Below are 25,649 nucleotides of genomic sequence, written 5' to 3'. Positions count from 1 at the left end.
AAATGTGCTTGTGTCTACACCATCCAGATTTGATACAAGCCAGTGAGACTTGATGTTGAATGGGTCTCGAGCCTCTGTTGCTTTCCTGACCTTTTGCCTACTTTGTTTTCTGTAAATGAAATAGAAATTGTAAATTTGGAGGATGGCAAAATCATCTTTGCAAGATGGCCTCTTAACCCTGATGACCCTTTGTGCCCTGGGATTATTAGTCTTAAGTATGCAATTGTTAGCTATGAATGCAAGAAAAAAGAAAAGATTCCCAGATATGATATGCCACATAGGCTGCATGGGAACAGAAAAGATATTTGGACCTACTTTCCCCATCATTTCTGCTTCCCAAAGCTACCCCAGAATGAGATTTAGGAAGGAAAAATATGGATATCAAGGAGTCCAGCACCATGGCAACCCTTGTCTCCTAACCTCACCAGAAATTGGATGAAGTCCTCCAACTCTTTAGAGGTGACATTGCTAAATAGGCAAGCAACTTAGCAGAGATCTCAGTGACAGCAAGCACGGCAATGGAACTCAGCTTCAAGAACAAAGCCGCCACTGAGGTAATGAAACCTCCACAAATTGACTTAAAGCTACAGCTAGAAGACATTCAGGATCAAGATTGCTGCCTGAATATTAGGGCCAGGGGGAATCCACGAGGAACCTGGAAAGCAAAGTTTGCAAGAAGCTTTTATAGCACAGATCTGTCAGCTGCTCCCGAGGTGAATCTTTAACCGGGGGATATAGAAAACCTACACAGTTCACTTTGTTCCAAACAAAAAAAAGGCAAGAACCCTAGGGATGTTGTAGTGCGTTTTTCCAAATACTTGGTAAAAAATGACTTAATGCAGAGATTTAGAGTTACCATTGTAAGTTAATAGTAATCCAGAATGGAATCTAGAAAGCTTTTACAGCATTTGGAATTGCAGCCTGAATTGGAGCAGTGAACACAAGAAGCTGATGAAGAAAGCAGGGATCCAGATCAAGAGAGCTTTGACCTAGTGGCAAAGAGACAAAGGTTTCCCCAAAGAAGAAATGGCCAGAATTTATCCCAGATGGAACCTGCTCAGTTTGGGATTTTATGTGACCATTCTGTTGACATTGCATAAACAATCATTTTAACTTCAGCATAAAACTTCAGCACTAACTTCTGTACTGTTAGATCCGTGGAGTGGGGAGTTTTCCCCTTCCCCTTTGATTCCCACTGCGTTTGAAACTCATTGAGTTTCAGGGGAAGGGGAAGTTGTAGGTGATGGGTTGTTACTTGTATGGGACTAATGGGTACATGCCAACAATTGTGGGAAGTGGTTAACTATAGGTTCAGTGTATTGCCCCGATAAACAGCAAATACTCTTTTTGAAAAAGACACTTTTTTATAGCAAGAATCCTTTAAACAGGAATGGATGGCCATCGGAGACGATCTTCATTTCATACTAAATGAATATTTTGACAAGTAAAAAAATACTTAAAGGGAAAAATACATCACCCTCTACCGAAACTCTGCTATATTAATTATTGAAAAAAATATGCTTTTGTATGATGCATACAACTTCCACCAAGAGAAACATGATTACACTTGTTTTTCCAGTTAACATGATTACACTTGTTTTTCCAGTTAACATGATTACACTTGTTTTTCCAGTTAATAGGACACTTTCTTATAGCTTACCTCTTGATCTCAGAGATGTGGTCCTTTTGGGTCCACTCCTCCAACCGTGGGAAGATGCACACTTTGATCATATTCCTTTGTTCACTTCTTTGATCTGGGAAAATAATCCACTGGAAATGGATTCAGGATTACTACAAGTCAGTAGTTGTTGAATGGCCACCAAAGGAAATTCTTAAGGCAATGGTCAGAGGAGTATTAATTAATTTAAATTATAGATAAAATGTCTCTTCCACAGTTAATCATAGAAAAATGTTAAACCAACTCCTCTCTATTGAAGAAGGTCAAGTGGGCATTAAGAAAACTAAATGTATTTAAACCACCTGTGCCAGATGGCTAAAATGTTGTCTTCCAAGACCAATTGGCTTCTTTATTGTTAACATTTTTAAACAAATAAAGCAACAGGCAAATACCAGATACTTTGCAAATTGTTATGATTCCTAAACTTTTGAAGGATTTTGAATCCATTGAACCACATCACCCCGTCCTTTAAATAAATGCCTCTACTAAACACCCTGGTCAAAAGATGGGCTGTGATCATATCTAACTGTATTCATCATTGTTAAAGAATTCACCTGACAACACCCAGTTGCCTAATGTTGAATGTCATTAATTTTGGACAAAACCATCCAATGCCTGTAGCCATTTTAGCCCTGGATGCCACCAAGGGGTTTGTTCACTGGGAGTGGAAATTTTTATTCATTATTTTAAATAAAATGGCAAGTGAAAAGCTTAGCAAGCAATTAAATAAATGGGCAGAACTCAGCTGTTTTCTTCACACAACTAAAACTGTCTGAGATTCCATATAATTGGATTAACATCCATCAGGTTCTACATGTTTCTTTACCTGACCTATGACACGATTTGAAAAGTTGATTTATACCACAAATCATTTGGATAAAGGCCTTCTGTCAAAAATGTTGACTATTTTGGTCCAGACCTCAACGAAACCTCTAACTTCCTTAAAGGCCCTTTGGGGTTGTGTCCTGAGTGCAATAATAGTGCAGTACTCATTGGGAACACATGCGGGGTAAAGCTCAGTTTCTCGTCATCTGCTTGAGCACTTAAAAATGCATTAAAAACTTCTGCACTGCTGGTAGATGCACCCACTTCTGTTAAGTAGGATTGCCAAAACAAATGCAGTCAACTATCAAATTATCAGAGATTAGGTTCCCTTTTCTATATGTAGCCCTCCTGCCCAGAGTTCTAGCAATTTTTGGATAAAAATATTTCATAACGCTGAAGTGATTACTCACCTGATAGCAGCAGTTAGATTAACTATAACTAAAATTTGGAGATAGCTAAACACAAGCGTAATGGAAATTGGTTTCAATAATTATGAGGCCTTCAGATGGAAAAATTAACCAACAAACTACAGTGATAAGACATAACAAGAAGTCTGACAAGTTTTTTCCTGTTTGATTCAGTTTTATTAGATACGCCATGACAAAAGTACACGGGTAAAGAATACCAGCCTCTCATGACGATCTGTGGAAAGGTGCTTTATTTGATGGGCACTTTTATTGGAGAATTGAATTTGTTCAGACATGATATGCTGTATTTATCTGTGGGGGTTTATTTGTATGTTTTTTATACTTGAAATTTAATAAAACAAGTTCAGAAAAGGAAAAGGCCCTGTTGATTTTGGTGGGAAAGATTTAGGCATCTTTAGCAGGAGAGTGACTCAATCTTAATACAGCTTAGTTTTGACTAGATTGTATCCATTTCTTACAAACTTGATAACTTCACTGGTTTTTTAAAACTTTGTCCAAGTTAATAATAAAATGTGTAAGGAGCCACCTGATTTCATCTCCAGATTTGACATTGGCCTATTAACATATAAACTGGTCGTGTGTCCTGGAAAGTTATTAGAATATTCCAGAAAGAAGTTCCATCAAGTGGAATATACCTTTGCTTATAATAGAATCGGGCAAACTCTTGCTTTTCTGAGTCACCAAGACTGAAGCCTCAATTTGCAAATCTGTATCGGTATCTATGTACACACTGATAGTTCATTTCAAAATGGCTACAATATGTTTGACCTACATCTCTATCTGTACCTGTAACCCTGGCTGCTTCCTTTTTCATGTAAACCAGATGCATCTTTTATCTGAAAACTGAGCAAAACAGTAAAAAGAAACAAACCAGTTTGTGTTCTTGGCCTTCTTGCATGCTATCTGTACCTACTAGACTCGCCTTTTAGCTGTGCTTTACTTACTACTTTTTATTTTTTTTTAACAATTCTAGCCTACATTTCAGTCTACCTCTAAGGGCTCAAGGTAGATTAATTCCCCCTCCCCACATTTGATCCAAACTGTGTATGTGGGTTAGTCTACTCAACCTCTTTTGCTGCTTGCATTGTTGTCCTAACACGGTTCATTTCTTGGGGTGACCTTGTTACGTATATGAAGAAGGAAGAATTGGACAGCTCTCACATGATGTAGCTGGCTAATAATACTGCTTCTTATCCGATGGAAAGGGAAGGCAATCTGCAGATGTGAACTGCCCTCATTTTCACTGGATGGATGGAAAATTTACAGGTCAGATACAGTGGTACCTTGGTTTGCATATGTCTTGGTTTGCATACGTTTTGAATTACAAACACGTCAAACCCGGAATTTTTTTTTGGAGGCCCCATTGGCGAAAGCATGCCTTGGGTTACAACCTGTTTTGGTTTACAAACGGACCTCCGGAACGGATTATGGTTGTAAACCAAGGTACCACTGTATATTTTCCAAGTTAGCCAACATTATGTCACAGAAGTAGTAGCTAACAATTAGTTTTCTCATGTTATACCTCCAAAGCGAGTAACTTAAGCCAGATCTGCTACGCACAAGTATGAGAACTACACATATAGCATTCACTTAATATAGCTGGTTATGCAAGAAACAAAATAGGCAATTTTTGCATTGGTTTTAATTCTCAGTACACTGAATTAAAACTGCTGAGTGTATATAAATGATTCCCATATGGTGTAAACCAGTGGTGGCCAAACTTGGCTCTCCAGCTGTTTTTGGACTACAACTCCCATCATCCCTAGCTAACAAGACCAGTGGTCAGGGATGATGGGAATTATAGTCACAAAACAGCTGAAGGGCCAAGTTTGGCCACCACTGATGTAAACTATGAAATCCGATTGCATTTTGGGGTGTTCAGACACGCTTGCTTCCTGTTGACTCCATTGTTCCACAATTTGGGATAATTGGGTGTTGCAGGTATGTGCACCATGTTGAGTTTAGCATATCTGTAAGATTAGACGATATGTCAGAATCACATTAATACAAATAAAATTAGGCTTGCAAACCAATCAGACGTGTATCCCTAGAAACCTATCTTTCCAATGACTTTGTGTACCCCACATTCTCCCAGTGGAAATGTTGTGTTAACCTGTGTAGCTACACACCACTTTTCAACTTTATTAACACCTCTCTGCATTCTAAAGCTACATGTATATATGTCTAGGTGATATCTGAAAGGCTTCAGAGCTTCTGTGGTCCCAAAGGTCCTATCCATGTGGCTTACCGTTTGGCTCAAACATTCAAGCCTCCTGTTGCTCTTCAGTTAAATACACATCCTATTCTGCCATTGATATCACCCACCCCACCCCGCACTATTCCCTCACCACAGTCCAAGTTGATATAAAATTAAAGTAGTAGGTTTTGAGTGGCACCTGAAAGTTAAATCACAAACAGAACTACTTCTGGAGAGAACTGATCTTTAGTGATACTCTGTTTGGATTTTTAAAAGATGCACTAAATGAAAATTAATGGGAGTTGGAGCTGGAGACTGAGTCAAAGGAATACACAGGCTGCAGAGACAAATGACATACATTGTGTGCTTTGCTAATGGAGTACTGTCTGCTTGATTCTGCTGTTCACTATCATCACCACCACCCATCAAATACAGTCTTTATTTGCTCTTATCAATTGGGATGGTCTGAAGACCTTGGGGTAGCCTTTTCTGGAAGATTTGACTTATCTAGATGCTTACTGTGGAAAGGGTTTCTCCCTGTTGCTTCTACCTGTACTTATGGGTGGTTCTGCTCAACCTCTCTCTCCCTTTGTTTTGTCGGCTTTTGAAGGGATGTGGGATGGAGCTTGACTACAGGCCAGGCAGGGTCCAGAAAGCCTTTTGCTACCTCTCCAGGGGCAGGAGTCATCTTGTTGTCCAGCTAACTCTCCCTGCCTGTGGTTGAAGACAGTTGGGTTCCTTTAGGGTTCTAGATCAACTCTGTGTCTTTCATTAGCCTGCCTTCCCTTTTTGTGAGGTGTTCTCTTCCTGGTCCTCCTCTCCTCTTTGTTGGACGTTGTGCTGATAGGGAGCATGTGTGCGCTTGTGCTGTTGGTCTCTCCCTTCACCTCAGCTGTAAGACATCAGGTGGAGGGGCTGTGGCTGTGGGAAGAAGGGCCTCACAGGCCAAATTAGGCCCTTAGGCCTGCCTAACTGTGGTTAGCTCAACCACAGGTTTCATATCTGCTTCTGCACCAGCTGAATTTTCTTCTCTACTTCAAGGCCATGTGCTCTTTGGAAAGCATTATAGGAGAAAGAGGTTAGCTAGGCAAAGGATTCATTAGGACCACTCCAGTTGCCCCCAACCCAGAGGGCCTTCTGCCACCAAGTGCCCCGTGTGAAGGGTCTCCAGGAAGTATTATATTTTAATATTGTTAATGTGGCTTTTAGTAATCTTTCTTTATGTTTCTTGTAAATTTGCTTGGAAGGATTTGTGCCCTGAAAGGCAGGATGTAAATAACTGTAATAATTAAGTGCATAGACCTGACTAGTATTTCATTGGCATCTTGTCTTAAAGACCTCTTCCTTGACAGTAATGATTATGATTTAATGCCTCCTCGTGTGTGTGTGTGTGTGTGTGTGAATGTGTATCTCTGTGTTCATGTGGCAGTGCAACCAAACGGGTTCTGTAGGCTGAGCACAGTGAACGGTTGTGAATGCAATGACATAGTGAGAGGGAGTTAGATCATGAGACGTCACACACTCTTTCTCCACCTTTCTCCATGGGCCTGCCCCATCTCATCTGTCTACTGTTATCTCCTGATATATTTATACTAGAGAATGTTGTTCTTCCATCACCACCTGCTGCCTAAAGTTCTCTCTTGCACAGCTTCACTCATTCTCTTGTGTTTCCCCTTATACCTTTCTCTCCCTTCTTTGCGAAGCCTTTGGTTTAACCTTCCCCAGCTGGACTGAAGCCAAAGAGCACCCAGTGTTCATATTTATTATTGCTTCCTCCATCCCTCTTGTCCCTTTTTGCTGTTGCTGTTTTGGAGGCTCTTTTGACACCTGCTTCTCTATGTAGCTCTGAGTTGTCATGTCCATTGTTGACTGTATAAACAGTAAAAGTAAGCCTCAGAAACTTTGAATGATCCTATATAGAGGATGTGAAATTTAGCAGAAGCTGTTTCAAGGAAAACCCTCTTCATAATAGCACATATTCTCGCTAATTCTTTTTAACAAATGCAATAATGCACTTCCAGCTCTACAATGCTATGATTCTCACTTTTTTACTGTGTCTTAACAGTGGAGGAATTTGATCTGTATATTTTAAAAATATTTTTCAGACTCTTAGTGTACAGTCTTCAACCAATGGCCAGTTTGTGGCTCCGAGTGATATTCAGTTGAAATGCAATTATTGCAAAAATACTTTCTGCTCAAAGCCTGAAGTACTGGAATGGGAAGTAAGTAAATTATATCAAACTGAGATATGTACCTCTTGTATTGAACATTAAATGTTGTTGATACTTTATTGATGTATTTAAAATCTTTATAGCCCAACCAGCCTATCACCCAAGTCGCTGTTTAATATTTCTTTAATAATGCTAGTTGAATGTTACCAGCCTATTCATGCTTTAAGGTCTTCTAGACCTTATTTAAAATTCACTTGTTAGTAGAGATACACTATGATACCTACCAAGGAAAGGGCATTTTCTATAGTGGTGCCTCAGCTATGTAAAACCCTCCCTAAGAAGGCAGACCTAGCATTGCAGAAATTTCAGCTCCAGACCTTTCACCCCAATTTTATTTTATTGTTCAAATTATGTGTGAGTTGTTGGATTCATGGGGAAACTGTTAGTACAAAAGAAAAGGAATACATTCTTGATGACCAACACATTCCAGACACCTATGGTTCAGTTCCAGTTACTGCCAGTTCTTTCTCTCAGTCACCAGTATGATTAAACACAGTGTCTTGTTTTCTAGTACAGTGATACCTCGGGATGCGAACAGGATCCGTTCCAGAGCCCCATTCGCATCCTGAATAGAACGTAAGACACGTCTGCGTGGGTTGCGTTTCGCCGCTTTTGTGCATGCTCATGATGTCATTTTGACCGTCTGCGCATGCGCAAGCGGCAAAACCCGGAAGTAACGTGCTCCGTTACTTCTGGGTCGCCGTGGAGCGCAACCCGAAAATACTTATCCTGAAGCGTATTTAACCCAAGGCATGACTGTATCTGTTTCTTATAAGTTGTTAATCACCCATGTATTCTAAATTATTAGATAGACGGGAGAAAAACCCAATGTAGAAAACAATGCCCTGCTCACATTGCAGCCTTTGGTTTTCCTCCCATGAAAATGTTGTTTGTGCATGCATGGCTGTACGTAAAATACTTTGTGGTATTCTGAGAGGAGTGTGGAGAACTATTTATCCTGCTCCTAGGAAGTGGGGTGGAATGGACAAAGACACCCTAGTTCTTCCAACCAGCTGGAGCTCTTACTGCTGCTGGAACTTGTAGGTGTGCAAAGTCTGCTTTGCAAGTTATCTGCAGAACATTAATTTGAAAATACATAGAAACAGCTCTGCCCTCTGTATTCCTATAGAATGGCTTTTGCTGATCTGGCAACTGTGCCCAGCAAGCAACATTGCCCAATCCTTGGTTAAAAAAACCCACAGTTCTTACTTTTATTAGTCAAAATATAAATGCCTTAATATGTCATATTGTTGATATTGTTGGATGATTTGACATTTTAAAGAACTAATAGTCAAGCGGAGTCTCCTTTGCTTTAAAAAACAAACACATAGCCTTTTCCCTGAAGGGTAGAGTTTCTCGTGAATAAGGATTTATTTTCTTTGGATAAAATGTCTTAAGCTAATGTATCTTTTTGCTTTTTTTGTTTGAAGTCTTCTAACTTACCCATTTATCTTCTGTGATATTTTTTCCATTAGAACAAAGTGTATCAGTTCTGCAGTAAAATTTGTTCTGATGATTATAAGAAACTACATTGTATAGTAACATACTGTGAATACTGTCAAGAGGAGAAGACTCTGCATGAAACAGTGAAATTTTCTGGTATCAAGAGACCATTCTGTAGTGAAGGTGTGTTGTGTCTCTCTGGTGCATATTGCTACCAATATTGTCATTTGTAAACGTAGTATTTAAGTATTTCAACATTACAAAAACACGTGAACCAATTTGGGATGTGTCTGGGGCCTAACTGACGGAGCCAGTAGGCCGTAGCCTGCCATTTATTTGATCTGAGGTAGTTTTTGTCATCTGATACCTAGACAGACTCATGGCTGAGTAATATCAACATCCAATATCCAATGCTGTCCGCATGGAAGCCAAATGGACTTCCAAGGTTTTGCCTTCTTGTCCTTCCCCCTGCAGCCTTTTGCTTGCCCTCAAAACATGCTGTGGAGGGTCCTTAGGTGCAGATTTGGGGGCGTTGCAGGGAGGACGAGAGAAGGGGGGGCTCCTTGTGTGAGCATGAGTCCATTTGTGCAGCGTTAGATTCCACCACCAGTGTACTACTGCTTGAATCAATTGAATATATTTTTTTGTTTAGATTTTGCACGTCTAGTACATTGCAAAATCTAATATAGACCAGCAAATTGCATCACATGCTACAAAAATCCCTTAACTCTTGTCCACTGAATGTCCACACACACACTATACTGTAGAAGCAGCTTCTGATACAGGAAACCTGAGCCTATGTTTTTCCACATTCGTTCCCCACCTGCTAGCATTATCTGGGAAATTGGGAAAAGAACAGAGGACAAGACAGGGCTTGCCATTAGGCAGAGTGAGATGGCCAGCTCAGGTGGCAAATGTTTAGGGGACAGTGGCAGGATATTCTTCCTGGTTCCCTGGTTGTAGCCTGCTGTTGGAGGACAGAACTGTTTATGCTGCATGAACTGTCCTTCACCTCAATAGGATTAATTGCTAGTCCAGTCAGCTTCTGTACATGGTATGGTAGGAGCACCATTCTAACTTTAGCCTCAGGCAGCAAATATCTTGGAGTGGCCCTGGGGGTTTGTGCATCTTTTGCAACACAGTGCAAAAAAGCTGGCCTTTCTCTGTTGTTATTTTTTTTGGGGGGGGGGACAGCAAGATCAAGGTGGCCTTTAAAAAGCAAGTGGATTTTGAGGTTTCAGAGTGTATTCTCATTTTCTGAGCATACAGACCAACCACTATTTGGGAATTTTGCTGAGATGGTATATAAAACAGTCTAAAGCCCTTGAATGTCTTTGCTATTGGATTGTCATATATGGCTAGGAAGCACCTTTATTTAAACCTATAACCTATGCAAAATAAAACCAGGGACGCAATTCTAATGTGTGGATTTGTTCACGACATCTCCACTAGATGGAGCAGTGAACTGCAAAAAAATAAAATAAAAAGTTATATATGGTACTTCAACCTCAGCTGAAAGCAGATGGACATCTAGAATATGAAATAATGAGCCAATTTTGTTTTCTGTGATAAAACCCCTGTTTATACAAATCCACTTCAGCCAGGGGCATGGCTACATTTTGTTTCTTAAGGAAGTATTCTGCTAGAAGAGAATCTTATATAGATATGTTTAGATAAGTTTAATGTAAAAAAAAAAGTTTTATTGAGCAAAAGCTTTTCAGTGTTTTTTAGTATTTGATCAATATATTTTATCTTGTATTATTATTCATTTTTCAATCCCCTTTCACATCTCAAACTATACAAAAAAAAGAGAATAATGAAAAATAGATTTAAAAATAATCCAAGCAACAACTAAAGATAGGTTTAAATACAGTGCACATGGACACCCATGGCAGAGGCCCATATCATATAGGTTTCATCAACTGTCTGTGTCATTTTTCTTTTTCCAGGTTGCAAGCTGCTGTACAAACAAGATTTTGCAAGGCGGTTAGGATTACGATGCGTCACTTGCAATTATTGCTCTCAGCTCTGTAAAAAAGGAGCAACTAAGGAACTTGATGGAGTAGTAAGAGATTTCTGCAGTGAAGAGTGTTGTAGAAAATTTCAAGACTGGTACTATAAGGTAATGCAGTATTCCATAAGTATTCAAAAGCTTGAAAAGAAATGAAGATTGAGAGATAAACTATCCAAAATATTGTTGATCCAAATGCTGCATATAAATAAAGAAGTGCAGCCACATAACATGCTATAACTTGGTTTGCATGATACAGAAAACCAAACTACGGCTTCCTAAAGATGTGCCAACATGCAAGCTCCCGGAGAAATGCTCCCAGGCACTGTGCTTTTGCCTGGTCCTTTTTATTGTAGTATTAATAATAATAATAATAATAAAATTTCTATATCACCCTTCATCCAAAGATCACAGGGTCGTGTACAATATAAAAACACAAAAATACACACCTTAATAACAAACAAACAAAATAGCTTTTCCCCCTCCATACACACACACACAGTTTAAAAAGCCATCAATCGTTTAATTAGCCTTTAGCCTGGGAGAAGAGGAATGTTTTTGCCTGGTTCCTAAAGATATGTAATTAAGGCTCCAGGTAAGCCTCCCTGGGAAGGAATTTCACAGTAGAACTGTGTTGTTTAAAAATATTTCAAAGGTATTACTGTTACTTATTTTCCCTTTTCAGCTGCCCAGTCTAAACACCTTTTAGAATAGTATTTATATCACATGTATGTTGGTAATTCTTTCTCTTAGTTAACAACATTGAAATTGTTTTTAAGGCCGCAAGGTGCGACTGTTGCAAAACTCAAGGAACTCTTAGGGAGAAAGTCCAGTGGAGAGGAGAGATGAAGCATTTCTGTGATCAGCACTGTCTTCTACGTTTCTACTGTCAACAAAATGAACCTAATATGGCAACACAGAAAGGACCAGAAAACTTACAGTATGGTATGATACTTCCCGTAACTAACAACACAGAATAAAAAAGAGATGATGTACTTTCAGGAAAGTCAAGCAGTATGAGCTTCCAAAAGAGCTCTTTTAAGATAAAGCATTGGAGCCGTCTATACAATAACATAGCGCACACAGATAAGCAGGGATCACCCTAGAGCTCAGCATGTCAGCCTGCATGATCAGTGGACAAAAATGGGCAGTCTTTTCAAAAAATGAAAGCAGGCTCACAGTTTTCCCCATTCTTAGGAGGATCCCCTGCTACTTGAGAATCAGTTAATTAGCTGAACAATGTTAAGGGCATAAGAAAAGCCTCCTGGATCAGTCTAGTGGCCGACCTTGTCCAGCATCCTGTTCTTACTGTGGCTTACCATAGGAAGCCTCAGTGCAACAGCTCTTTTCTGCTTGTGAGTCCAGCAGCTGGCATTCAGACACATGGTCCCTCCAACCTTAAAGGCAGAACAACGGTCATCATGGCTGGTATTCATTACTGTAGTCGTGCAACCAGGTTGAAAACGTTGGTTTTACCTTCTATAACAACTGCATAAGAAAAATGGCACTATATTAATTTTCTCTTCTCTCATTCATAGATCAGGGCTGTCAAACCCCCCGAACAAAAACCACAGTAAGTAAATTGCAGCTTGTATAGCTGGGTTCATTGTACTTGTATTCCACAAAATATAGGTGGGGATTTGTTTTGGTATTTTGGCTCACAATAAAACTCCTGATAGGCTTATATTGGCCATCTGCCAATGTTTTCTGTAGCACAACTTCTATGGCATGACACTTCTGAGAAGTGTCTTGGGTGGGCCAAGCTGTTGTGGGTTAATGATTATATAGGAAACTTGTGATGATCCTGCAAACTCAGCAGCGATTTAATGCGTACTTGGTTGTATCCAACAATGTTGTTCTGCTTGCAGAACAGAACTTCCCTTTCCTCTCCCCTGCAGCCCCTCAGGCACCCTCAAAATCTGCTCCAGAAGATTGGAGGAGAGGACCTTTGAGCAGGGAGGAAAGAGTAGTCTCACTGCATGAGTGGAACTCCTCAGGCCCTGTGCTGGATACCACAGGTTGATTTTAGAGAGTTACTGATGTAAAAGAGTTTATGGTGTCCTCCCTACTTGTTGCCAGTTGTCTAGAACACTGAATACTCTCCTCCACGTCCACTAGAATGCAGGCTTTATTCTAAAAGGAAAGACCCTTCCGGGCTTGGACTTTGTGGTACCTCCCACTAGACTTGTTCCATCTCTTACACCACTATAGAAAATCCATTTTGAGCTCTCAGAAGCAGCCATTTATAGCTTTATCCTGTATTAAAGAAATTTCAGTGTCAGCTGATTAGGCTATTGCCCCAACTTTGTCAGGGGTCTTTCTTTTGTTTTGGGGGTGCTAATATTGACTGATGTCCTTATTCGCAGGGATCGGCACCACCTCCTTCCCCAACACCAAATAAAGAAATGAAGAACAAAGCAGTTCTTTGCAAACCTCTGACAATGACTAAAGCAACATACTGTAAACCTCACATGCAAACGAAATCTTGTCAGACAGGTAAACTGTTGAGTCAAAGCACGGGCTGTCCAATTGCCTTCTTTTGCAACATTGTTTGTGAGGAATACAATTATAATCTCATGATTGTATGCTACCCTTCTCGTGCTAGTCTATAACTGCATACTGTCTTTTGTTTCAGATGATGGCTGGGAAAAAGAATACATCCCTGTACCTGTTCCAGTTCCTGTGTATGTACCTGTTCCTATGCACATGTGTAGTCAAAATGTTCCAGTTCCTACAACGGTTCCTGTTCCAGTAAGCCAGATTTCAGCCTTGTTCTAAAATTTGTAGTATTTTGCATGCTTTGAATATAGTTTAGTAATCCTAAATTTTCTTACTGGAAATCATCTGTTAAGAAGAGTTGATAGTGCCTCTTAAGAGATGTCATATGCAGCTGCTAGGCTTCAACAGATCACTCTCTTAAATATGCTTATCTCCGCAGGCATCTGTTCTATTGCCGAAATGCATTTATCATTTCAATAAATTGTACCATGCCTTTCTACAGAAAGCTGTGCCCCTCCTATTGCATGCCCATAAACCAGCAGCATGGTCAGACATGGAGATAAGTGAGGCATACAAGGGTAGGAAAGTAATAAGGAAGCCCTAAGCACGTCAAAGTGCAAGTAGATAAATAGGTACTGCTCCGGCGGGAAGGTAAACGGCATTTCCATGCTGTCAGAGCCGCCCGAGGTCCCAGCTCACAAAGGACCAACGCTGCTTCGTTGTTAAGTACAAAAGTCTTTATTGAAGTTCAGTTTCACTTCCAGAGCCGCAGCGTGCAGCTCTGCGTCTCAACTATCAGACCGCTGATGCTCCGTCTGAGTCTCCTCCCCCCAGACACCAGTTTAAGACTCTAGCCTTACTCCACCTCTTCCTCTGTTCTTTCCGCCTCTGGTTCCGCCTGTCCGTTGGGGTCTCGCCCTTTCTAGACTCTTCTGACGCTGAATCCCCTGAGCCTTCCCCCTCCCTCCGGCGGGCTTTAGGAGCTGGTTCCCCATCCGGGTCTCCTGCTGTCCCCCGCGCCTGTACATTTGAACTTGGCGCGCGCGCCCAGCCAACAACTTTCCTCCTGACCGTTTCACTGCTGCTGTCACTGCTTCCCCCTCTCGGGGGGCTAGCTGCAACTGACCTCCCCTCCGTTGGAGGCATGGTCAGCCCTGACTCACTTTCTCTCCCCGCTGGAGGAGACGCTGGCCCTGACACATGTGACTCTTCCCCCCCACTACGCTCTGGTGGGGAAACTGGTCCTGATCCCCCGCTGCTGCTTTGGGGTTCCCCGCTGGCTCCTTGTTTCTGGTGCGTCCCCCCTGGGACCCCCCTTGCCCTGACCGTCGGCGCCCCGTTCTGGGAATCTTCTGATTCGCTGGAGAAGCTCATGGAATCTCTCGGGCCACTGTCATACTCCCCTACGCTGCCCTCGGATTCTTCCCCTTCGCTCTCCATTTCCTCTCTCCCCTGTGCTCCTGCTCCTGAGCCCCTGACACATGCGCTGCTCTGGTTTGCCAGAAGCGGCTTAGTCATGCTGGCCACATGACCCGGAAGCTGTACGCGAGCTCCCTTGGCCAATAAAGCGAGATGAGCGCCGCAACCCCAGAGTCGGCCACGACTGGACCTAATGGTCAGGGGACCCTTTACCTTTACCTAACCTGTTTATGGAAATAAACCAATTAATGCAGAGCATTCATATCTTTTCCACCACCCTAACATTGATATACTGAAATGTATTCTTGTGTTATCCCTCTAAATGGGGATACCAGAAATAACCTATTTTTATAGGAGTGGTTGAGATTCTGGAGAACGTAGGGCTGTATCCAGTTGTGTCCAGTGGAGACCTCTGTGAGTGGGGAGGTAACATTGCACCAGCAGAGCTAATCCAGTGTTACTACTGGTGCATTTGCACTGTGTCCTCCCCCCCCCCCCCGCATCTTCTGCAGAGCTTTTGGCTCAAATAGCATGGGAGGCTGCAGAAGAAAGGGGGAATTTACAAAATCACATCCTCCCCCACCCCCTTGTGCTTATGGAAGCATGTGGAATTAAAGAGCCCACCCACTGTAAGTGAAGTGGGAGACAGAATTAAGCCTTGGGGCTTTTTTATTTTTAATGCTGTGCCTTTAAATATATTATTCAGCCTGTTTTTGTGGCCTTCTGCTTATAGTCCCCTGGGTGCGTGTGCAGTAAGTGAGTTATTTCTCCTTTTCTGTTTGTCCCTACATTTATATGCCACTGGTTGTTTCTCCTTCGGAAAAATGGCTGTGAGGACTTACTCCAGTTCTGCTTTCTTGGCGTTAGCGGTACTTTCGTCACTAATGATTTAATCTTTCCTATACTAGGTACCAGTTCCGGTTTTTCTGCCCACCACACTGGAGAGCAGCGAGAAGATACTTGAAGCAATAGAAGAACTAAATAACAAAACAAATTCCAGTCCTGTGAAGGCTGAGGAGGAGTCACAGGCTGTAGCAGAAGAGATGCCTGAAAAAGAGGAGAAAGTGGAACCTCAAGAGCTCAAAAGTATGTCTTGGTAACAGGTTTTTTTATTATTGGTTTGGCAAATTTGAATCTGTCCTCAGTGCTTATGTGGTGAACCCACTCCCACTGCAAGTTCGGAGAGGTAAAAAATAAATAAATAGCGAGGATGGTGTAGACAGTTCTGTTCCCTGCCCTCCTCTCCATTTGGGGTTTGTGGCTGATATGGCTGGCTATATCAATTGTGGTGATCTGGATGGGAATAAAATGGTATTATGCAAAGGGCCATGGAAGGTGGACATCCATAGCGCAACTATACCTAGACTTTGGGTGGTCTCCCTCCCTTGGTGACATGGGACTATTTCAACAGGGGTGGGTTCCCTTCTGGAAAAGAGGATGCATTGCACTAGAGGCAGGGTTTGGAGTGCTTATCTGACATCCGCTCACCACCATTGCTGTGGCTTACCGAGAGAGGAAGCGTGGAGGTGGTAGCGAGCTCAGTGCAGTGTCAGTGCACCAGCAGAACTAATCCAGTGCTCCCGCCGGTGCATTTGCGCTGTGCCAACCTCACTGCTTGCCCCCCTAAGGAAGCTACAGCAGCAGTGGTGACAGGATGTCAGAAAAGTGGCCCTGCCCTGTTCTGCCCTCCTGACTACTATTGACTGCAGGAGAGTGCGCATGCACTAGGATTTGAGTGACAGCTGACTTGCACTGGCCCTGTGGCTTTCTTCTTCACCCTCTTGATATATATACAGGACTTTCTTGAGATGACAACCTCCCTCTCTTCCCTCAGTGGACTGTATGAGCAAAGAGTGATTGTTGTGTGTTCCATTTCCCAGACACAATGCTTTTTTCCTGATGGATGCTATATTCTGGAGCTAAGTTTCTAGTCTTAGGCCCTAGGACAGGGTTTAAAGTTTGGCTTGATTGGTATTTTCAATGAATCATTTATATTGTTTTTGGATAATAAATCCTGTTAAATAGAATAAAACCAATATACTGGGTGGTATTCGACTACAATTTACTCAGAGTAGACCCATTGTTCATGTTCACACATTAGTTACATTGCCTTTCTTTAATTGCAGGTGTAATAACTGAGACAAGTGTAATAACTGAGACAGAATTGCCCAACTGTAAAACAGAAACACAGGAAAGCTTGCCTGATATTCCATATGAGCCAGACCTTGACATTGAGGTTGATTTTCCTAGAGGTTTGTACACTCAGTTTTAAAATGGATAGTATTAATGCCAGCATGGGGCCAACTTCTTTAACGCTTATTTTCATCCCTTCCTCCCCACATGGATGTCTTGGTTTTATTAATGTGTTAATGGTTTCTGACTCAAAGCCTTTGCAATGGCTTAGAGCAATCTACAAACATGTTGGTCATTTTATCCTTTTAAAAGAGAGCATAAGTGCACCTGAATGCCTGGATCAGGCCATTGTCTATCTGGTTCAGCATTCTTGGACGTTCTGGTCATCTAGTGTCCTTTGGAAGTTCTCAAGCAAGACGTGATGGTGAAAGGTGCAACCTGTTTTTGTCCCTTAATCTGGAATTCAGAGGCACCCTTCCCTTGAAAATGGGTGCAACTGTTACTCTTTTCTTACTGTTCTGGCTATAAGCCATTGCTATCCTCGGATTCAGGGATGTCCAACAGGTCGATCGTGATCTACTGGTAGATCCCGGGAGGTTTTGGTAGATCGTGGTCAATCGCTAGGTCCCTTTCCTTAGCAGCAGTAAAATCAAATCTGGCCCCGCCCTCCATTGTTGCACAGTCTGCAGAACGGAAGACAGAATTTAGTCAGTCAGGCCGTTTGTTTCCCCAGCGATTTGTTGTTGAGTGGCTGTTCCTCTTTCTCCCCCCAAAACCCTTTCCTCCTCCCTAAAAAAATCTCAACACCTTTGACCTGAACCCCGCAAAAATGGGGGTAGATCACTGCCAGTTTTTAATTCTATAAGTTGATCGCAGTCTCTTGGGAGTTGGCCACCCCTGCTCTAATTCATATAAAAGCCATATTCCATGGTCACAGTCACCACATCTTGTTACTATGAGTTCTGCACTGCAGGAAGATATATTTTGTTTGTCTTGAACCTATTGGCCGTCAAACTTGGTTCAGAATTTTATATCTACACAAGGAGGGACTAGATATCCCTGTCAACTTACATGCTCTCACCTTGGAAGGTCTCATTATTCTAGCAAACCAATGCTAGACTCCATTTCCTGCACCTCAACTGCACTGCTCTCTTTTTCTCTCTCATACCAAAAAACAAAGGGAGTAGGAATGAAGTAATAAATTGTTGTCTTACTCAAGCGCTACTGAAGCAACCACTTTTGCAGAAAGCAATAAATGTTATGCTACCAGTGTTTCTCAGAATACTGTCTTCTGCAGGTTTTTCTAGAATAGGGACCAGCACTGATGAATAATGTGTAAAACACATTGTTCAATAATTAAGGCTTCTGTCAGTTACAGTGGTGCCTCGCAAGACGAAAAGAATCCGTTCCGCGAGTCTCTTCGTCTTGCGGTTTTTTCGTCTTGCGAAGCAAGCCCATTAGCGGCTTAGCGGCTTAGCGCTATTAGCGGCTTAGCGGGCTTAGCGGATCAGCTGATAAGCGGCTTAGCGGTTTAGCGGATCAGCTGTTAAGCGGCTTAGCGGTTTAGCGGATCAGCTGTTAAGCGGCTTAGCGGCTTAGCGGATCAGCTGATAAGCGGCTTAGCGCTTGGGAAAAAGGGGGGGAAGGGAAAAAAACCCCGCAGGAACTCGCAAGACATTTTTGTCTTGCGAAGCAAGCCCATAGGAAATTCGTTTTGCGAAGCACCTCCAAAACGGAAAACCCTTTCGTCTAGCGGGTTTTCCGTCTTGCGAGGCATTCGTCTTGCGGGGCACCACTGTATATGCACCCGATACAACAGTTTCAGGTTACATGACATTTAACTGCATTAATACCCTTCCAATATATGTACAGCAACAGAGGAACTTGACACAGAAAGTGAATTTTTGCTGCCACCTGTCTTTGGAGAGGAATACGAGGAACAGCCAAGACCTCGAACTAAGAAGAAGGTACGCATATAGTTTTTGTGACTGAAATGTATTCCAAACTTATATTCATTGCATGGGAAATGGAAGATATGGCTGTGACCTTTTGTATAGTAGGGTCCTGAAATAGCCTTACCATGAATGAAGGTGAAGCATTTCATTAGGTGACAGTCGTGTGCTATTGAAGTTTTTTTTGGGGGGGGGGCACTGAAAAGGTCTCTTGAACTAAACCTACTGAAATGAAAGGAGCCGTGTAAACAGCACGGTAGTCTTTTTATGCCACTTCCTTTGATACAATGGAGCTTCCTTAAGATAATGCCTTTCTAAATGGACCATGCTTCAAATTAAATCAGGGAAGATCTCCATTTAGATTTTCCTCCTCAAGCAACAACACCCCTGAGAGTAATTCTTAAAGTAACACAAATGTTTGGATTTCTCAGAGTCACACATGTCTTGCCTACCTTTCCAAAGAGCTGGTAACAATTATTTAACAATCTAAAATTTTAAGACTGCCTTTTAGACATAATGTTGAATAAAATAATTCCCAACTCCAGAATGTAGTTTACCTTTCTCAAGCTTGTTGCCTCTGAAAACAATGCTGTAAAGTGCCTTTACACTGGTGGCTCTAATTAAACAATAATTGCATTATTATTATTATTATTATTATTATTATTATTATTATTATTAATTTATTGCATAATTAAAACCAACTTTGTATCTTAGTGCAGAACAGTTATTGAAAGGAATTATATTATAGGGAACCATTATGCTGATTTGAGCTCAGTAAAGTGCAAGTATTACTTGGGTGTTTTTGGTGTTTTTTTAAAAAAAGACTTGATGGCTGGTATTTATGACTTTCTTGGCTTTCATTTGCCCGTAGTAGAGTGCAGAAGTGGTGTAAATTCAATGTTTATAAGCAGTAATGTTTACAGATCTGTTTTAATGGCAGGGAGCGAAGAGAAAAGCAGTGTCAGAGTACCACTCTCAGGATGATAGCTCTGAGAATTCAGAGTGCAGTTTCCCCTTCAAGTATGCGTATGGTGTAAATGCGTGGAAACACTGGGTAAAAACTAGGAATCTAGATGAAGATCTGCCAGTATTAGATGAGCTGAATTCAAGTAAGTATTTCCTACTTAGCTATAAGTCTCAGGTCTGGCAGGCAGGCAGGCAGTGGGTTGAGCTTAGACAGTGGGTTGAGATTAGATCGGGGTTCGAATTCTGCTTTACCATTTATTGTTGGGGTGGCTTTGGGCAAGTTGCTCTCAGCTTGAGTGCCTGATCTGTGAAACAGGGTCATAGCAAGATATTGCAAATAATAACTACGAGTACCAAATAGTTAAGCATTATAAAAGTGTTAATGGAAATTGCCAGTTTTAGTGAAAAAATTATCTTGTCTGAGATGGGCTTCTTCGATAGTGTTTGCGTTTGCTTTTGTATGCGTTTTATCTGTTTCCTGTATTCTGCTAGATGCTTTGTTTTATAACATGGAGTTTGCGTTACATGATTCTCGATATTTTGCGCTACAGCTAAAACAGTGAAATTGAAAGAAGATATCGTGTCGCATACGTCTGCTGAGCTAAACTTTGGGTTGGCACACTTCGTTAATGAGATCCGAAGACCAAATGGGGAAAACTATGCACCTGACAGCATCTATTATTTGTGTCTTGGGATTCAGGAAGTGAGTCATTTTAACAACAGTGTAATCTGTATGGGAGAGATATCATGATAATCTTGAATGAAAGACTGGCAGTGGCAAAATAAGGAATTATCTGTTGAAATACTTTCTAAAAGTAAACGTGGCCAAAGTGGAACTGGCTGAAGTGGAAAACAAATACTTTTTGCTTTCTTTCAACCCAAAACTGTTCCCTGGGTCTCTCTCCACGCCCCCCACGATTAAATATGTTTTTTGTAACTAATGCTACTAGGTGTCTTGGTCTGTAGAATAAATTGGTTGTTGTATCCAAAGCTTCCATGAGTGCAATTCTAGTCACAAAAAGCATGCTCCTAGCACCTAGTAACAGAAGGCCAGGGGATAATTATCTCCTCTCTTAGTTCAGAGGCCTTTGCATTCCTGGAAGAACCTCTGTGAATGGAAGGGAATGGAAGCTATTAATCCAACCTAATATTTGACAAGCCTGTTAATTACTAAACTGAGACAAATGTGTTAAACTTGAGATGCTATCATAAGCAAGAAGGGTTAGCATAAAATACAGCAGCTTAAAATATATAAAAATATTCAGACCTTCAAACACTTTTAACCATATCCTTTTCTGTAATTTTAAATTACTTTGTGTACTACTCAGGAATTCCTTTTTGGAGGGAGAGTGGTTTGTAAAACTTAAAATGAATAAATGGCCTGCTTTCATATGTATATATAAGGAATAGTTTTTGATTCTTTTTTTTTTTTTTTGTCTTGGTCTACTAAATATTTTGCTTTTCCTCTTTTCCTGTAGTATTTGAACGGAAGCAATAGAAAGGATAATATCTTCTTGGATCCAGACTATCAAACATTTGAGCAGGAAATAAATAAAATACTCAGATGCTGGCAACCAAGCATACTTCCAGACGGTAACTGTTCTTGTCTTGGTCATTATCCTCTTTTCTTTCTGAATTCATGCTCCTTAAGCAAGTTCAGTGCAATTAAAACTCCGTGTTTTAAGTTCCATGAAGCTGATTGTCAGTCGTAGATATATGTAAACTTCAATTGATTGGTTAGACTGAAGAGGTGGGACTGTGAATTTTTAATTTGTAGCAGATATTTCTGAGAGATATAACTGATAATTCAGTTTAGCACATTTTTCTTTTGTTAAATTCCATAGGTTCATTTACAGAATACTCATCTCCTCCCCCCCCCCTTTCCTACCAGGTTCAATTTTTTCTCGGGTTGAAGAAGACTATCTGTGGAGGATAAAGCAGTTAGGATCCCACTCTCCAGTTGCTCTTCTAAATACACTGTTCTACTTCAACACCAAGTATTTTGGCCTGAAAACAGTGGAGCAGCACTTAAGACTTTCCTTTGGCACCGTTTATAGGCACTGGAAGAAAAATCCTCTAACCATGGATAGCAAAGCTTGTCTGAGATACCAGGTTTCCTCCTTATGTGGAACGGATAACGAAGGTACCATAGCATTCTGAAGTGAATATGGTGGCAGCATCCATATTTGGCCCAATCGAAAGGGCCACTGGGCTACTTACTTGGCTCTGTAAATTTCTACAGGCTTCTAAATTTCCACAACCTGCCCTGGGACCCTGTGGTGGAGGGTGGGTAAGAAATCAACAGCAATAGTGCCATCTCTCTCAGACAGACCTGAGGCAGTGGCTGACCTCTAGCTAAAGGGGAGAGGTCTGCCTCTGGAAAGAGGGCAGATTGCGCACTCAGCTCTGTATTGTCTCCACTGGTTAGCACTGCGCCTCCAGAGTTTCTGACCAGGTGTCTCTCAGTTGTGCCTCCTTGAAGCCAAACCATGTGCTTGAAGCCAAACCATGTGGCACTCCCACAAAGCTGTGGCAAAGAAACCACAGCCTCACTTAAAGGACAGATGTTATGGATTTTATTCAAGGCAGGTTCATTGCATTGTGTTTTCTCTTTTATATTCTACCCCGTCGTGTATCACATAGAACACCTCACTCTTCCCCATTCTTTGCATAGCATTGAGAAAGAGCTGCTGTAAACTGAGGGCTGCTCAGTCACTACTTAGCAGCTGAGGAGATGTAGCTATCATTCCTTGTGGCAGGGGTGGGGTACCACCAGCCCACACTGCTTTGGGATCCATCCTCTGGCCTTCTGTCTGCAGCTTCACCCCTTCAAGAGAAAGTTAGAGTTACTGATTTATTGTGGGGGGGGGAGGGGAATAATGTGTGGAGTGGCAGCTGGGGAAGGAATGCTTAACCCTAACCTCGCTCTCCACATACCTCCACCTTCCAACTCACACGGCCATTTGTGGGGCAGGGCTGTTAGGTTTAGATGGAAAGGTTCAACTTTCTGGGACTGTAGCCTTTGGGCTTGCACTCCATTCATTCCATTCTGATATTATTTTATCTCTTCTTCTTTTTTCTTTTCTTCTGTTCTAGAAGATAAAATTACTACTGGAAAAAGGAAGCATGAAGATGATGAGCCGGTATTTGAACAAACTGAGAACACAGCGGATCCCTCTAGATGCCCTGTGAAAATGTTTGAATGCTACTTATCTAAGAGGTATTGAAATAACAATAGCGGTGAAGCCTGTGTATATGTAAATCTGTTTCTTATTGCTTCTATTCTCTTTCTTAACAGAGATAATTATGCTTTCTCATAAGAAAGATACAGCATAATGCAAACATAATTCTTCCTTATTTCTTTAAAAACAATATGATCTGTAACGGCAGTGGCCTCTTCGTCTACATGAATGTTTGGACTGTTTCCATTTGGGTTGTCTCACAAGACCCCCTCTTTTTTCCAGGTCTTTTCCCTCTGTTTCTTTTGAGTTGGTGGGCTACACCAAAATAGTTTTATTTGTACCCATGTCTGCCTTGCTTCTGCTGAAAAGCCAATAGGGGGAGCACTAGGCATGTATCTAAACATTCATGATAAGATTCAGATTGTTAAAGGAAGAATGGACAGGACAACAGTAGAAAAGTCTGAATATGATCATCCTTGGGCTGTTTGCACTAGTAAACCTCAGTTGCTTGTTTCTCAGTGGGTTTGGGGATGATAAATACTGATTTTATGAACTTTTCCATAGTGTGACTTGTGTTAAGGTACTAGCTTTTGCATGTTACATGAAGTCACTACTTAACTAGGTGCTCTTCTGTAGTTGTACCCTGACAGCATATGAATGAATGTCTATGTGGATAGGCTGTGTTGTTGTTGTTGTTGTTGTTGTTGTTGTTGTTGTTGTTGTTTTCATCTTGCCCTCTTTTCACCTTTCAGCCCGCCCAATCTCAGTCAGAGAATGGATGTGTTCTATTTGCAGCCAGCCTACCCGGTTCCCTCAGACAGCACGGTCTGGTACACCTCCACCTCAGTGGATCGCAATACATTGGAAAACATGCTCGTACGGGTTCTTTTAGTAAAAGATATTTATGATAAAGACAATTACGAACTGGATGAAGACATAGATTAAACACTTTCCAAACTCTCTGTGGGGGAAAAGGAAAACACAACAGCATTAGCTAGTCAAGCTGCTAGACTTTTATTATGGAAAAAGTAAAACATTTCAAGTTTACTCTTTGTTTAACACGTTTTGTAGCAGTGTACCCTCAGCTGGGTATTACCATGTAAATAATCTGTGAGCGAATGTGGCCATTATTCTCCATAGTGGTTTTAGGATACTTAACAAACACATTCATCTTTTTTTTTAATTATTATTTATTTGGTTAGGTATGTTTGTAACTTTTTACATTGCAAAACATGAATGAGAATGTGCCATGTGTATTTCTTTCTCTCTTTTATTCTTTTTTAGTCATAGTAAGCAACATCCATATTGCACAACTTCACTGCTGCAGAGCTTCCTTGAAAAAGACGTTTGGGCTCTTACTGGGTTCTGAAATCAGGTAGTTGTGTATGGGTAGCACTACTAAAGTTTAGAACTTGCTGTGTCTTTCAGAATTTTTTAAAGAAATTGTAAACTAATAGGTTTTTTACTCTTAGTTACTGAAGCCTTACGAGGTTATGTAGAGAGGTTCCATCTTATGTACCAAAAATAGACGAAAGAGAATGCTGTCGATGTTGATGTACTGTAATGTGAATCTATCCTGGTGAAACAACTTTTTCTTTTCTTTTGGTTGCCCTTATTAAAAAGATCTTAGTATCCTTTCCTTATCTGCGACTCTGAATTTGCCCTTGCAATTACAGTACATGTTGCATAAGAGCACAAGGTGAAAACATAAAGGCCGTTTAGACATACCTTGCCGTTGGGGAATATACACAGTTCAACAACTTTCCTGTTCATTCTTTTCTAACCTGGCTGCATTAAAATGCAGCCATTTTAAAACAAACTTGCCAGGGTAACCCAAGTGATTTTCCTGTAGTGGAGGAAGGCGATCCTGTGTGGGTTGTCACTGCCCGCGTCCACTGGCAGGAAATCAAATTTCTGAGAGGGTACAGGGCAGTTCTTCGCCAGTTCAGCTTCCTGCCAGCTCCTTTGCAGGTTGCTCTTGCTGGCAGCTCCAGACGCACCAAAAGAGAGAAAGCAAGGTTGCCCTGCCCCCTGGTTTATGCTCTCGAAAGTTTGACCTCCTGCCAGTGGAGAGGTAGGCGGGGATAACCCACACAGGAGCCTCTTCCTCCCTACAAAGAAGGGACTTATCACAGTAAGTACCAACGCTTGCTTTCGTTAGACTACATTTCCCATCTTCCCTGGCCATTGGCCATGCTGCCTGGGTGTGATGGGAACCATAGTACAGCAACATCTGGAGGACTCCGCATTGGCCAGCCACGATCCTTGCCGTCCTTCGGTGCAAATATTCTCAGGGTAGATTGCGTAATAAAAAAGAAAACAAATACAACAAGATAGTACCAAAATTTAAAAAGCCTAAACAGCGGGTTAAAAAACGACAGCAATACAAATATTGCTGTTCAACCATCAAAATCCTGGGAAAATAAAATATTGTTGGCACCAGAAGGATAGCAAAGGAGGTGTCAGGCAAGGGTCTGGAGTGTGAACTACGTAAACAGGGCACCACCACTGAGCTGATGGTAGTACTTTACTAGATAAGATGGTTGCATACTGTGATTGAAAGCCTTTGCTTTTTGTACTTGCAAATCCATTATTCCCAGCCTGTACAAATAATGGACCTAATGAATTGGAATTTTTCTTGCTCAGGTGCTAGTTATACAGGTGACTGTTGTGCAATTCTAGGTT

At 41.4% G+C, this 25,649-nt stretch overlaps 1 protein-coding gene across 14 annotated transcripts in view; it reads left to right on the top strand.

Annotated features, from left to right (window-relative positions):
* Positions 1-25,309, top strand: part of ZMYM2 (zinc finger MYM-type containing 2) — a 64,925-nt gene extending 39,616 nt beyond the window's left edge. For 12 of the 14 annotated variants that reach the window (XM_083608978.1, XM_083608973.1, XM_083608967.1 and 9 more), the window contains 16 exons: positions 7,234-7,350; positions 8,835-8,985; positions 10,752-10,924; positions 11,593-11,758; positions 12,352-12,386; positions 13,180-13,309; positions 13,449-13,564; positions 15,640-15,817; positions 16,858-16,983; positions 18,737-18,831; positions 19,757-19,925; positions 20,334-20,485; positions 21,261-21,375; positions 21,674-21,925; positions 22,879-23,002; positions 23,717-25,309. In XM_083608978.1, coding sequence (XP_083465104.1) covers positions 7,234-7,350; positions 8,835-8,985; positions 10,752-10,924; positions 11,593-11,758; positions 12,352-12,386; positions 13,180-13,309; positions 13,449-13,564; positions 15,640-15,817; positions 16,858-16,983; positions 18,737-18,831; positions 19,757-19,925; positions 20,334-20,485; positions 21,261-21,375; positions 21,674-21,925; positions 22,879-23,002; positions 23,717-23,909 — 2,292 coding nt within the window. In that variant the 3' untranslated portion in view covers positions 23,910-25,309. The remainder of the gene's footprint in view (positions 1-7,233; positions 7,351-8,834; positions 8,986-10,751; positions 10,925-11,592; positions 11,759-12,351; positions 12,387-13,179; positions 13,310-13,448; positions 13,565-15,639; positions 15,818-16,857; positions 16,984-18,736; positions 18,832-19,756; positions 19,926-20,333; positions 20,486-21,260; positions 21,376-21,673; positions 21,926-22,878; positions 23,003-23,716) is intronic. The other 2 variants (XM_083608975.1, XM_083608968.1) reach the window with 1 other exon arrangement.
* Positions 25,310-25,649: the final 340 nt, after the last annotated feature.

Source organism: Podarcis filfolensis (assembly GCF_964270895.1).
Source record: "Podarcis filfolensis genome assembly, chromosome: 4".
Classification (NCBI taxonomy): domain Eukaryota; kingdom Metazoa; phylum Chordata; class Lepidosauria; order Squamata; family Lacertidae; genus Podarcis; species Podarcis filfolensis.
Note: the sequence above shows the minus strand (reverse complement) of the source record. Positions and strands in the feature narration are given on the sequence as shown.